Raw genomic sequence first — 13,258 nt, forward strand, 5'->3', positions numbered from 1 at the left:
AGATAATTTTTGTCCTTACTCGTGCAGCTGTTTAACTAGGGGAGTGTAAAGTTGTAATTGTACAGATACAGTCAATATTGTCGTATACTGAGGTCTCAGCCTGGGATAAGATTTTTGCAGAAACTAACTCCTTTGCCTTGACTTTGTGGTGCAGAAGTTCCAAAATTAGAGCATTATTTAAAATTGTCAGAGAAAAAAACTGTACAAGAAAGTAATTTTCAGTTAGATAATGCTTTACATCTTCATCTCCCAGTAATCATTATCGTAAGCATAAAATGTAAAGGCAGGAATTTAAAGGACTTGTTAAAAGTCAGTTTTCAGTTAGCAGAGGCTGCTGATCTGTTACTGGATCCAGGATGACTTTCCAGTTCTAGACTTTGAATTTACATGTAGTCTGGGCTGATATTTGGGAAACCACAGTGAGACATGTAGCTCATTCCAAACTCTTCATTCATTCCTGGAGGTTGAATTATCTGCCTTACAAATTGTGATGCAAATTAAGTTGAGTTACAGGGAAAACGCAGGTACCACTGAATTTTCTCTAAAATACTTCCTCCTGCTCTAGCTCACCTAATACCACTAATGCTAAAGAAAAATTTCTTTCGTGTTTTAAAACATATTTTCCAAAATCATAATTCAGTACATTACTTTGATTATGTTTATACTCTTTAACCAAAGTTCTAAGATTTGGTGTTTTTCTTAGTCCGTGGGTTTTTTTTTTTTCGAGAAGACTTTACACATGAGAAGTGCGGAGTAAAATGAGACCTTGGGTTTGTTGATTTGGAAATTTCTCAAATGTCTAGAAACCTGAACAAAGGGAGAGTCAGACAGGGTAGAAATTAAAGGCCTAAATTTTGGCCCACGTGGGTTGTAATATGTATGTTATAGAGTAAATGAAAGGCTACGTATCTGGGCGGGTGCGTTAAAATGATTCTTTTCTTCTTCTCTTAGCAACGTTCTACTGTTGCCTCTATGATGCACAGACAAGAGACTGTAGATTGCTTGAAGAAATTCAATGCAAGAAGAAAACTAAAGGTAAGAATGAAAACTTGTGCAAGGATGAGTAGCTGATTTTGGAAAGACAGAAGTTGGCTTGTGTTCTATGTGTAAAACGAATGGTACCTAAGCAATTTTTTTCTTGAATATATGTTTAAGTGAACTGTTAAGACAGATGATCAGCTTTTGAGCATGAGGATGTTAAACTCCTCATGAAACTGCATAGAACATAGCATGATTTGGTTGGATTGCAAATAATAACAATCCTCTTCATTTATACACATTAAAAATATTTTGTTGAAGGAAAATCCTTAAGGATATTCTTTTAGATTATACTTTGTTTTCTGCTGAGCAGACAGCATAACTTTGCAGGTGTGAACTTTTTTAAGTAGTACATTACAAATAAAACTGCTCTTCCTACCTAAAAAAGAATCTCAGCACATGAGTAAAGTCTGTCTCACTCAGCTATGTGTTTCGCTAAGAATTACTGTGCCTATGAATACTCACAGTTTGTGCATTACATACTCACAATTGGTAAATATTGAGATTATCAGGATTGTTGATAGGTGTGTAATTAAGATTAAATTACAGTGTATGCACCCATGGCATCACGTATGATCGGTAATGCACAGACAGTCCATTCCTTCAGGATTAGTTTAGTAATTGATGTGATTTACCCGTGTGTTTTCCCTTTTGTTGTCATGTTTGGAATTTTACACATGTGTGATCCTAATTTGAGAAAATGTGTTGTGTACACAGGGGGCCATTTTGACAACTATGCTGGCTACCAGAAATTTCTCAGGTATGTTCATTGAGCTCCAGATTAATACGGTCTTTATGTTTTGATGTCTGTGATGACTGAGATCTAATTAGGATTTATTAGTACAGGGAGATCTTTGTTATTCAGGAGCATTTTCATATCATATATCTTAAATTGTTTCCTTTGCAGAAGCAAACGAGAGAATTTAAACTTTTTGGGCCAAATAGAGTCTCTTGGAGATGACAGTTAGTCTAATTTTTCAGTAGAAGTGAGTTCCTTCTCTTTACTATTTTAGTGTTATCTGTCAAAAGATAGACACTGTTTTCCAGTCTGTTTTGATGAAGATTAAAAATAATGACTATAGCTCTGCCTGCATAAGTATCATCAAACAACATTATTTTTGTATACCTGAAATCTCATGCCAGGATCCTGTTGCATCTTGTATTAAAAAAAAAATTTAAAACCCCACATTCATTCTTTGTTGCTTTGGTAAGGATTAAGAACATACTAAAGTGCGTCCTCCTTTTCCTTCCCTTCTAATGCCCAGCTTGATATAACCAGAGATGTTTCCTCCTCATGAAATAATATTGTAGTGATCTCCCTGGAGGTTTAGGTCTTCATACTACACAAATTTTAACAGCTAATGCTAAGATAAGTTTGGTGTTAGTAGAGTTAGAATTGTCCTCAGTAGTAGTATTGCCTAAACTTTGATGTTGTGCTGAATTTTTCATTTTACCATTTGAGATTTCAAGTGAATAGAGAAAAAGAATGCCAGATTAAAAATCAGTGATTTTACATATCCTCCTACTCTGTGGTGTAACTGTTGGAATGTCAGGTAAATTAATTTACAGGCAAAAACAAGATAGTGCTTTGAGCATGGTTTGAATAATAATAAGCACCAAATCATCCTAAATACATTATATAATCATGAATTTGAGAACAAGTTGTTCAATTTGCATAGTACTTGAAATCCAATTTCATAGTTAAGTTCCTGTATTTAATGCGCACCTATAACATGGGAGGCTACTTTTATGTAAATTACATTGGGTTGATGCTTAATGAGTTGCCAGTATCTGCCAATTCATTTTAAAGGGGGGGCTGCTGTAGGCCGCATACCTTGTAAAAATGAATTCTTACTAAATATCAAAGAAATACATCATTTCTCATCACTTGTCATAACGGTCACTGTCTATACATGTAAGGGGTGATTTCAACTTTCATGAACCAAAAAAAGCTGAAGTAATTTTAAAATAGCATTTTGGTATGAAAAGCAAACAGGGTTTTTGGCTTTGTTTTGGATTTCTCTCACCTATCACCTCTGTTTTACACCATAATGACCCATATTTTCCCTTGATGACATTTTATTTTTTCAAGTTGTTTATTCGTTGTATTTCATTGCAAAGCATGCTTTTGAAGGTCATTTGTCCATAACGATGTGGTTATAAAAGTGTTTTATTTTCCTTTTTCTTTCTTCCTTTTATGTGGAATGTGTATTTCTTGTGAGGTAAGACCCTCAGCACGTGAAAGGAACATCTTTTTTGCCTCCTAAATCAAAATTGCTGTTTGTCCTAAATCACTTTAATTTCTACATGTTGTCACAACACCTCTTCTTTTCAGTCTGCTCTCTGGCCTAGTAGCGCTGCTTTAGGTTTTGTTTATCGCGACTGCTTGTAGTTGCAAGAAATCTTCCATTGTGGGCTTAATTTAGAATATGCTAATCGCTTTGCTACTGCAAATTCCTTAAATATTTGATTTGTATGCAGTATCTGTGCTTAAAGAAAGATGCAACAATATATTATTACAAATATGTTCCAAGCCAATACCGACGAAGGCAGTTGAGTATGGAATATGTCCTGTAACATAAAATACTGCATAATAATCCATACCAGGCACATTTTGAAGGACACGCTGGCAATGCCGTAAACACAGTACTTGTAGTTACTGCTTTTGGTGCCCTCATTTTACTGGCTTTCATTTAACTGTTTACATACAACGTGTAGTGTTTGTTAAGCATTAAAAGAACTCAGAAGTTTTATGCACAAATTTAGCCAAGTGACCTGGTTTGTTATGAACAGCAGCCTGTAAGAATTAATTCCTGTTTTCCCATATTTTTGTAAGGGCTAACAGTATAAAACAGTCTTTGAAAGCAATGAACTTCTGGGTTTTTTGGCCTTAGGTTTTAGAAATAGCTCCTCCCCTTCACTTTCTCTGAAGAATTCATTAAGTTAATGGAGCACCCACAGTATTTGTGGTAGTGTAAAACCTAAGGCTGTGTTGCATCAGGTCCTGTAAGCACACATTGCAACAGGAGGTATCCTATCTCCAAAATACTTGTAAAGCAATTTCTCCTTAATACTGATTTACATGTTTCTGTAACTAAAAACATCCTGTGGTCCTGTTGCATAATACAGGCAGATTTTTTTTTTTTTTCATTGCAGTTGTAAATCGTGGGCCTTGTGTGGGTTTTAATGGTAGTGTTGGCTGATGTCCATAATTAATAAACTGCATTTGGAGGGCTGACATATTAATGAAATTATAAACATTAACCTGGCTTTGCTTTCCAGGTTTTTTAATGTAAACAACACAATAACGGACATCAGTTATTTCTGTACAGTTTCCGAGGTCATCTCACATTTTCTGCACTCTGAACCAGAGCTAAATGAGCACTTAATGCAGGTGTAGCCTGAGAATAAGCCACAGATACAAAAATGAACTTCAGTTTTAAACCACATACTCAATAATTGCATTATCCTCAGCTAGTTTATGCAACCTCAGGCTTGCAAGATCCAGTTGTTTGGGGATTTTTTGTTCTGTTTTGAAGAGAAGGATGCCGGTAATGATGGGAGCTCTGTGTCAGGACTGTCTCCCTTTGATTATGCCAGACTGTTGCCTGCAGCATTTCCCTTTCAAAAAGGTTTCCTACTTTTAACCAGAACAGCGTATATAGAATAGCAACCTAAGCAGTGATTCACTCTGATAGGAAGATTGGGTCATAAACAACAATAAAACCAAAAAAACGCCAGGCTTGTTTTGTAATTTATTCTTCAAGTCTTTGGCAGTGATTCATGAAGCATTTACACTTCAGTGAATAGTTTGAGTTTGGTAGGTCAGCCAGCATGTATTTCTGCTCTAAGTGTTTTCGGGTTCTGAGCTGCGGTGTGCTTGGTTGCACATTGGCCCTCCAAATTTAGCAATTTGGGACGATTTGGCCCCGTTCTCGGTGCCAGTTTTAAGTAATGGAATTTAAAGCCTAACGTATGGATAATGTCATGGCAAGTGAAGTTTTCTCCACTGCTTTGAAGAAATTCAATCAGTGTGCATCATGAGTCAGGAACTGACAGGGTTTCTTCATTAGCAGTTGAAGCAAAGGCCACCATTAGTTATTATTAACTCCTGGGAAGCCCTCCTCCAAAGCAACACTTGAGTAGCAGATTGTTCTTCTTTTCTTATTTGCACCTTTCTTCACCTTTCATGCAAGGTGACTGATGCTGTCGTGGTGGGAAAACCCCAAAGAACCATTGCTCAGAGATGCTTTTTTAAAACCCAGTTTACTTTCCGTTAGGTGGAATAGGTAGTGTTGTACCTCACTGTGCTCTTTAGGTACCTTACTGATCTGGCACTAGTTATGTCACTGTCATATTAATAACATCATTAAGATACCAGTGGGCTCTATAAGCACCTGATCAAAGTACTTTTTCATAGTTGTATCAGACTATCCCCATCAACAGTTATAAACATACTGCAGTTGAAAAAATGAGCGTGACCAAGGTCACTTCTTTTACACTCACCCTGCTTGCATTTCCCCTGTGCCACCCAAGGAGGTGTCTCCTCATCTAAGTGCAGTTAGCCTACAGCTTTAATCAGTGGGAAAAGAGATGTATGATAATCTTAAGGGTTTGTCGCTTCCTAAGTATTTCATTTCCTATACTTAGAGCAACAAAAGGAAGCTATAAAAGCTGAAAACATACCTGCAAGCAGGGAGGCAGTGGGGGTTTGCTGTGCGGCTGGTTGACTGCAGTGGTAACCACCTGACACTGAAATTATTTGTCTCGTTTTACAGCAGCCAAGAGTTTACTGAAAAAGCCGGATGGAGTTAAGGTAGGTTAAACACCTGCTTTAAAATTTATTTTAATAGTCACCACCTATCAGTAACTGCTGCCAGCTTTTTGAACTGATTATTGTTATTTCTTTCCTTTATAGAGTTTGTTAATAAGTGCTTCTTAGTCATGTATTTGAAGTGATTAAAGTTAGGTGAAGCTTAAAAAAATTAACAAACTATTTGAAAACCAAGTGTTTTAATAAGAACAACATAGAAAACGTCTGGAGAAAATGCTTTTCATTCGATTTTAATGAAGGATGGTTGTGTACTTAATGACTCAGTGTTATTAATTACCTTATAAATACAAATGATGGTTTGGTGGTGGGCATGTTGGCTTTTTAGTTAACAGCCTTTTTCTGCAGCTCTGTTGCCTCCGTGTTTCCCCTTGACTTTTCCTTAGATTTCATGGAAGACCAAAAGTTTACTGGTAGGCTTGGCTCCACATGAGGTGTGTTCTGCCAGATGTACTTGCTATATTTGGCAGAACTGGAGGGTTAGACTATCTCAATAAATCAGCTCATCCTGAGTAATAGACCTTGATAAGAAGGGAACATTTTGGCAGCTTTCATACACGATTTAGAGCTCCTATTCTCATGTCACCAGATCCTGCAGGAGGAGAGATGCTTCACAAATGAACGTTCTGGATAAATACTTTGAAACACAGCCAGAAAAAAATATCACTCAGCAATGAAAAATATTTTATTTCTTTTCTCAGAGGACTCCTGAAGACTAAAATAAGTGCCTCAAGCTTTCATTATATGATTCCAAAGATATTCTTCTGTGCTCTGTGTGTTTACTCAGAAGTGGGTCTTTGATCTGAATTTTAATTTTCTATTTCATCTTAACTTTTTGCTTTAACAAAACCTCGTATACTTAAATTCCAGATTCATAGTATATTTGTCCCTCTTCTCCCACTTATGCACACTTTTCCTTTCAAAATAAATCATAAGACTGGCTTCAACTGAAGCAAGTATACTAAGATTTCAGTGCTTCTCACTGCCAGGTAGTAGATACCATATCCATGGAGAAGCACGCGTTCAGTACTGTTCTGATATTCCTTGGAAAACATGTCTCATTGTGGAATATAGAAATTTTATATGTTCTATCTGACCAGCTTTTCCTCTTTAAATATCATTCCTCCTACAGGTCTACAATGGTATTTGTTCTGTCTCAGTGTTCATTATAATATTGGAAACAATTGTTGCCAAAATTTTGCCTAAATTACACTTGTTGTGATTTGATACTTTAGCACATGTTATGTGTCTGCTGTTTGTCTGCATGGTCATGTGGAGCAAAGGGAGTAAATTTACACCTGGGGAAGTCTATTTTTTTTTGTTTCTGTTATTGAGATACTATATACTACATAGCATTTTTCCACCCCTTCCTACAGCTTAAGCTGTATTTTTCTTAAAAAAAAAAAAAAAAAAGCCAAATCAGAAATATACTGTACTCCATGCATTGATACTTCAAATCCAACCAGTCACATTTTCTTCTTTTCCTTTCTCTCTGACTGGTCAATTCAGAAAAGGAAGTCCAGTTCGAGTGTTCAGATGATGGTGAGGATCTTTATCGACAGATTTTTCCTCCTGTGAAACGTTCACACTTAGAAATCAAACAGTTGCCTTTAGTTTTGTTAACGTACTGTGAGAAGCTGCGAGACTTTCAAGGACAACCTTGTGAATTTTAAGCCTGCAGTTGCTGTATGCCATCCACAGTGAATTGTTCTGCAGTTCATTCAAGCAAGTTTTTGGGTTTGTGTTTTTTTTAACCTGGGGACATAAGAAAACAAAAAAGTAGATGTAACATGGGCCAATGCAGCTGTCCTTAGTAAATAAAAATAGTAACAAAACAGTAATCTTATAACAGCCTTCTATTAATTTTTTAAACCTCCTTATTTTAAAAGCTAATGGTATTAATATCATAAAATGTAACACAAACCACGCTGCACAGTGAAATAGTATCGCTTTAAGCGAGCCACTAGGAACCGAGATGCCACATGCTCAGGAGTAAGAAAAGCAATTTCACAGCCTTTCAGTAGTACTGTTTCCCAGCTAACTTCCTTCACAGCTCAGGGCTTTGTCACCAGATGTCCCAACTGACAGTCAGTCTCAACAACTTTTCCTCCTCCTCAACTGCTCTACAGTCATGCATTCGTTTGCCCTGTGTGATCCCAAACAGCAACTTATTACATTCTGGTTTATTACGGTTTTTAATCTGACTTTTGAGATGTTCATGATGCTGAGCTGTGACTTCGCTGCCAGCTTCTGCTGCTGGTAGGGAGAAGACACATACCCTTCATCCACACCTTTCACTGGGAAGTGCAACTCTCCTTGAAAAGCAAAAAAATGGCTGGTCAGGTCTGAGGAGAGCTGTAGTTATACAGGTAAATAGTCTGTTCTTGGAGTGAACGTAGAGTTTCAGTGACAGAGGATCTGTGGTAGCAGTGTCCAAATGAGGGTCACCAGGTGGGGATATTTGTAGTATCCCCACATCAAGTGTGCTCTAACTTTTTGTTGCAGAAGTGCCATGTGAAAATTAAGCCGCAAGACACAGGTTTTGTTTCTTTAAATATTCTTATAATACACTGGGAAAAAAAGGACTAATGTTTCTACAACTGTGCCCAGCTGTTTAGGGCATCTGTGTGTGTCTGTCCTGTGCCACTGTCAGACCTTTTGACGGGCAATGCAGTAGTATAAAAGCTTTCCTTCTTTTCAAGAAATAGAAGATCACCACTTAAGCATCATTCAACTTCAGAATAACTGTTTCATATTAAAATATTTTACTCCTTTTGGAATCATTTCCTTTTGCTGTTAAAAATACATGTAAAATACACCACGTGTTCATATATTCATAAAAGCACACACATACGTTCTGTGAGAGAGAGAAAGTGTACAGGCTTATTGCTCTTTTCTCTCTATGTTTCAAAGGGTTTTACCAAGTTCTGTTTACACAGAAGAAATAACTGTATTTTGAATTGCAATAATTTTCTGCATTTACTAACGAATGCTGTATTCTCGATACCTTACTAAGAAGTTTTGAATATATTTCCTGTGGTTTTCGGCAGTAGCTGTAATGGATATTGTTTATTTTTATAGGACTTTCACCATGGACCCAAGCCTGCTCTCCTTACTCAGGCAAAATTGGAATTGAATTTGATTAACCCATTTTCATTATGTATTCAACAGCAAGCATTTGTTTGGCATATCACTGTTTTTTTGTATTAAGCTACTATTGAACAGGACTGTTTGAAATCTGTTGAAATCTTCATTTCTTTCCTCATGTTTTTGCTTTATGTCTCTATGCCTTTTGTTAGGGCCTTTTGAGTTGTAGTCTTTTGATGACTACACTGTTGTAAAAATAGGAGCTTGTACTTAACACAACATGATATGTGATTTTTCTCTTGTTTTGAGAGATTTAGTGTGCCGTCAAGCAGTGTTGTGCACGTTCTCACTATTCCACAGTTCTCCAGGAGGACTTTAATTTTCTGATGTGGTTGGGATTTTTTTTTTAAAGTTTTTTCCTGAGTAAGGAGTTCAGGTTTTGCTCATCTCACAATCCCATAAATATCAAAGCAAGGTAGTTGATAGATAAAATAATTGCTAACACATCTCCCCATGATTGACTTTATGCATGAAGGTATTTGTTTTCTCCCTGTCTTGAGTTCAGACACCCCTGCAACTTAAGGCTGTACTTGTCAATAATGAACTTTATTTGACAATAACTAGGCCAGGTTGTGGCATAAACTAAACTCTTGGAACTCAGTAATGACTCATATTTTCTCTTAAAGACAATTTCTGTGGAAAGGCCATCATTAGGAGGAACAGCTCTTTCTCATCCTCCTGCTGTAGGGCACTGCGAACTTCTATTTTAAAGCAAAGAAAATTATTTTTATTCTGTATGGGAGATTGGTTCCTATCACAGATATTACTGAATAACATGTACTGTCAAAATAATGTTCCCTGACATTAACTAACAAGACTGCTTCGTATTCTTCAAAGCCAGTTAAATGCTGAGAAAGATAAGGAATTTTGCAGTCTGTAATTAATTAATGCAAATACTGTTGACATTTCCATAATCTAGTAATATCCTAAGTAAGGTTCAGTTCAGCTGCAAGCTTAATTCCCGCATTCGACGAGTCAGCTGCCACATCTGTACCGAAGTAAAATAACCATCAAAAACTGCTGAGGACATGGAGATGAGTGAATTTCCCCAGTGGTGCTAACTTCTGAAGGCTCAAATTTAGCACAGCCTCGGCACAGACAGAACTTTAATGTGAGCCTGGATGGCTGAGAAGCCGAACACTTCATCTGAGACTACAGGGTCCTTGGGAAGCTTAAGTCAGAAGTCAGATGTTTCATACACAGCTTATCTTCCTCTTCCGTTATGCCTTTTCATATATGTTACGTAGCATATTGCTGTTTTCTAGTTGGTTTGGAAAGGCTTTTCTTTCAGAAGAAAAAATACCAAATTTTGACCCAAAAATAGCTAAAGTTTGTTTCTTTAAATGAAAAACTTAATTACATTTTTACAAAAATCCATTAATCAAACAATTTTGGACCTTTTTTCCTTTGTTTTGCACATTTATTGTTAAGTGCTGAGACTAGAAGGTTCATTAGAACTTATTTCTTGGGGGAGGGGGAGGTGGCAACAAAGTCTTTCCAGACAATATATATCTATACACCGAGTTCTGCATGCTGCTTTGGACTGCTCTTGTTAAAATTAGACATGACGGAAACGTACGTAAAATTTTTTTCCTTAATTCTTGTTAAAGAAAAAAATGGCATTTTTCAAACTAGTTTTACTGTATTTTAATCTTGCTTCTTAGTGCATGTAAAAAGTGGCTCGGCACATTAGTATTTCTGTTCTTTTCATACCACGGTATTTATGAAAGCTGAATCTTAAAAATGGATTTAAAGAATCAGATAACTTTAAACTTATTGTCAAACAGTTGAATTTCCATTAAAATTTTCTGTAAGTGAAAGCCACAAGCCTTGTAAAGGTGTAGTACTGTGCTGAGCGTCAGAATGAAGATGTAAGGCTAAGCAGATAGGTACTGATTTGTGGACTGAGACCACAGATACTCTAGTGTGAAGCGTTAACGCTTTCAGGTAATAGTGCCAAATTTGAAAGGCTGATACGCAGTTACTGCAGGATTCTTGAGACTGCAGAATATCACAGCTGCCCATTATTTTTGTCAAAATTTAAACAGAGCGAGCTGAAGGGGCACCAGTCTCTTTCTAGTATCAGTTGTAATTAATCAGATCTGTAATCAGTTACATTTGTTCAAATCTGTTCCCAGAACCCAGTAGAACAAACCTATAGATTTCTGGAGCTGTGAATAATCAACTATTGTTTATGGTACTGCTAGGTAATTAGAAATAAAGAACAGTTGGTACAATTATTTAATATCAAGAGATCACAATGACTGTTTAGGACTGTCTTCAAACCCATATTAATTCTTTCTTCTTATTATATGTGATTAGCTGCTACTTAAAGGCTCTGTTCTTTTAAGTGTCACAGCTGAAGTCATCTATACCTTGTATAGCCCTTCGTATAGCGCATCTGCAAACCCGTAGCTAGCAGATGTTTGGAGGAGTTGCAGCTACCTATCGGACCTATTGTTAGTGCTCTTTCAAGTTCATTAGTTCATCTTTCTGTGATTCTTTATTTCCATATCTATATCTATATATAGGTATCTATATCTGTATATAGATGTTCTATACAGAGAGATATAGATACGGTGTCTGCCGTGAGTTCTAAGGCCTGTCTGTTTCTGTTTTCTGCATACCTACAGATAAACAACAAAACGAACGTGGTAACCAGCCCCAAGGAAAATATTCCTACTCCGGCGCTGGTATACCTGGAATCTTCCTTCTCATGCTATCTGGAAGTTTTTGACTGTCTTATGTTTGTTCTTCCTTTTCTTCTTCTTTTTTTTTCTTTTTTCCTTTTCATGTGTTTACTGTGTTTGCTTTCTAAAAACAGGTTTTGGAAAAACTTTTCGTTTGAATTATGCTTTCTTTTTGTTTGTTTGTTTTGTGAGGAAGTTCATTAGAGCGTGTTTATGAATAGAAAATGTTAAATGGAAGCTGGATGCGGTAGAGTCCTAACATTTGTAACTGTAGTGGAATTTTTTGCATGCTGTGCCAGAAAGTGAGTAGAATGCACTTTATGTTGCTCTTGGCTCTTTGCCTGATGACTGTTTCCATCTTTTTAATGCTAACTTTTTGCACCCACACCCCAAAAAAAGCTGTTATTTTCTCTGCTTTGTCATAGTATAAGTATTGATATCAAGGAGAGCGAACGGGATTAGTGCTAGGCAACCATAAAATAGACCTTATTCAAATTTTCATTCCATATTTCCTAAAACTCAGCCGGACTTTGCAAGCCTTCACTGGGATCAAGAGGCATCTAGTGCTAAACATTTTTGCCTGTTTCTCTTACATTTAAATCTTCAGGAGACATTACTCATTAATAAGCTCTGCTAGGAACACATTACTAATTGGAGTGCCGTAGATGAATCTTTCTATTGCAGTCTTGCTTTTATTAGTAGCTCCTACTTCTCAGGCATACATGTATGCTCACAAATACATTTTGCTCACAAATATAAATGCCAGTGAGTAAGCACCTAATTTTGTAAGTATTGTTTCCGTATGCCTGCATGTAGCTTTGAAAATACGGATAATTCACACACATCGAGAGAGAATTTTCCTCTTGAAATCTGTTGTGCATCTGGCACTGCAGCATACACTGCTAATTAATTTCTAAGGACCAGTTACCAGGTTTCATATGTGAGTATATGGCAGCCTGCTTCCAGGCATAGCCACGCACAGTAGTCCATGCTGGAAGTGTGCTGGCTAACTGCCATTTCAAAGATTATTTAATTGCTTTCTAAGGAAAAAGGATTTGGTGAAATTACACTTTAAAGTGTCTCTTACTTTTTTATGTTGCTTTCCCAGGGCAGCAATTGGTGGGAATCTACATCTTCCAAAACATGGTAGTGTTTAGAGGGAGTCAACTCATCCTTAATCCATACCAATTCATCTGTATTTTTATTTGATCCCGTAATACTAATACAAGCAAACATGCTTAAAGAAATTAGGTGATTTTTGCCCCCCTTCTCTGGCCTGACTCGGACAGAAAAACTGACAAAACATTATGTCCTTGGGCAAAAGGGCCTCTGCAGGTCTCCAGAGCTTCAAAGCCCTGTGTACATTGGTCATGAATAAGGTCTCTGCATGTGGCTGCGTTAGGTGAGATGGTCTCTTTTTTTGCTGGCTTGCTGTTGAGGAAATCTGCATTACAGACATCCCGTTTCACCCTCTGGCAACAGTTGACATTTGATTTAGCTCTTGTCAGTGTTCAGCATTTGTGAGCTGGCTCTTCTTGCACTCCCTCACACT

At 36.9% G+C, this 13,258-nt stretch overlaps 1 protein-coding gene across 1 annotated transcript in view; it reads left to right on the forward strand.

Moving 5' to 3' along the window:
* Window positions 1–13,258, forward strand: part of CAMK2D (calcium/calmodulin-dependent protein kinase II delta) — a gene marked incomplete at its 5' end in the record, with an annotated part of 53,430 nt that overhangs the window by 13,342 nt on the left and 26,830 nt on the right. The window contains 4 exons of the mRNA XM_010159535.1: window positions 952–1,035; window positions 1,756–1,798; window positions 5,817–5,854; window positions 11,650–11,709. Of these exons, the coding sequence (XP_010157837.1) occupies window positions 952–1,035; window positions 1,756–1,798; window positions 5,817–5,854; window positions 11,650–11,709 (225 nt within the window). The remainder of the gene's footprint in view (window positions 1–951; window positions 1,036–1,755; window positions 1,799–5,816; window positions 5,855–11,649; window positions 11,710–13,258) is intronic.

This window comes from Eurypyga helias, unplaced genomic scaffold, assembly GCF_000690775.1.
Source record: "Eurypyga helias isolate BGI_N326 unplaced genomic scaffold, ASM69077v1 scaffold42739, whole genome shotgun sequence".
NCBI classification, from domain to species: Eukaryota; Metazoa; Chordata; class Aves; order Eurypygiformes; family Eurypygidae; genus Eurypyga; species Eurypyga helias.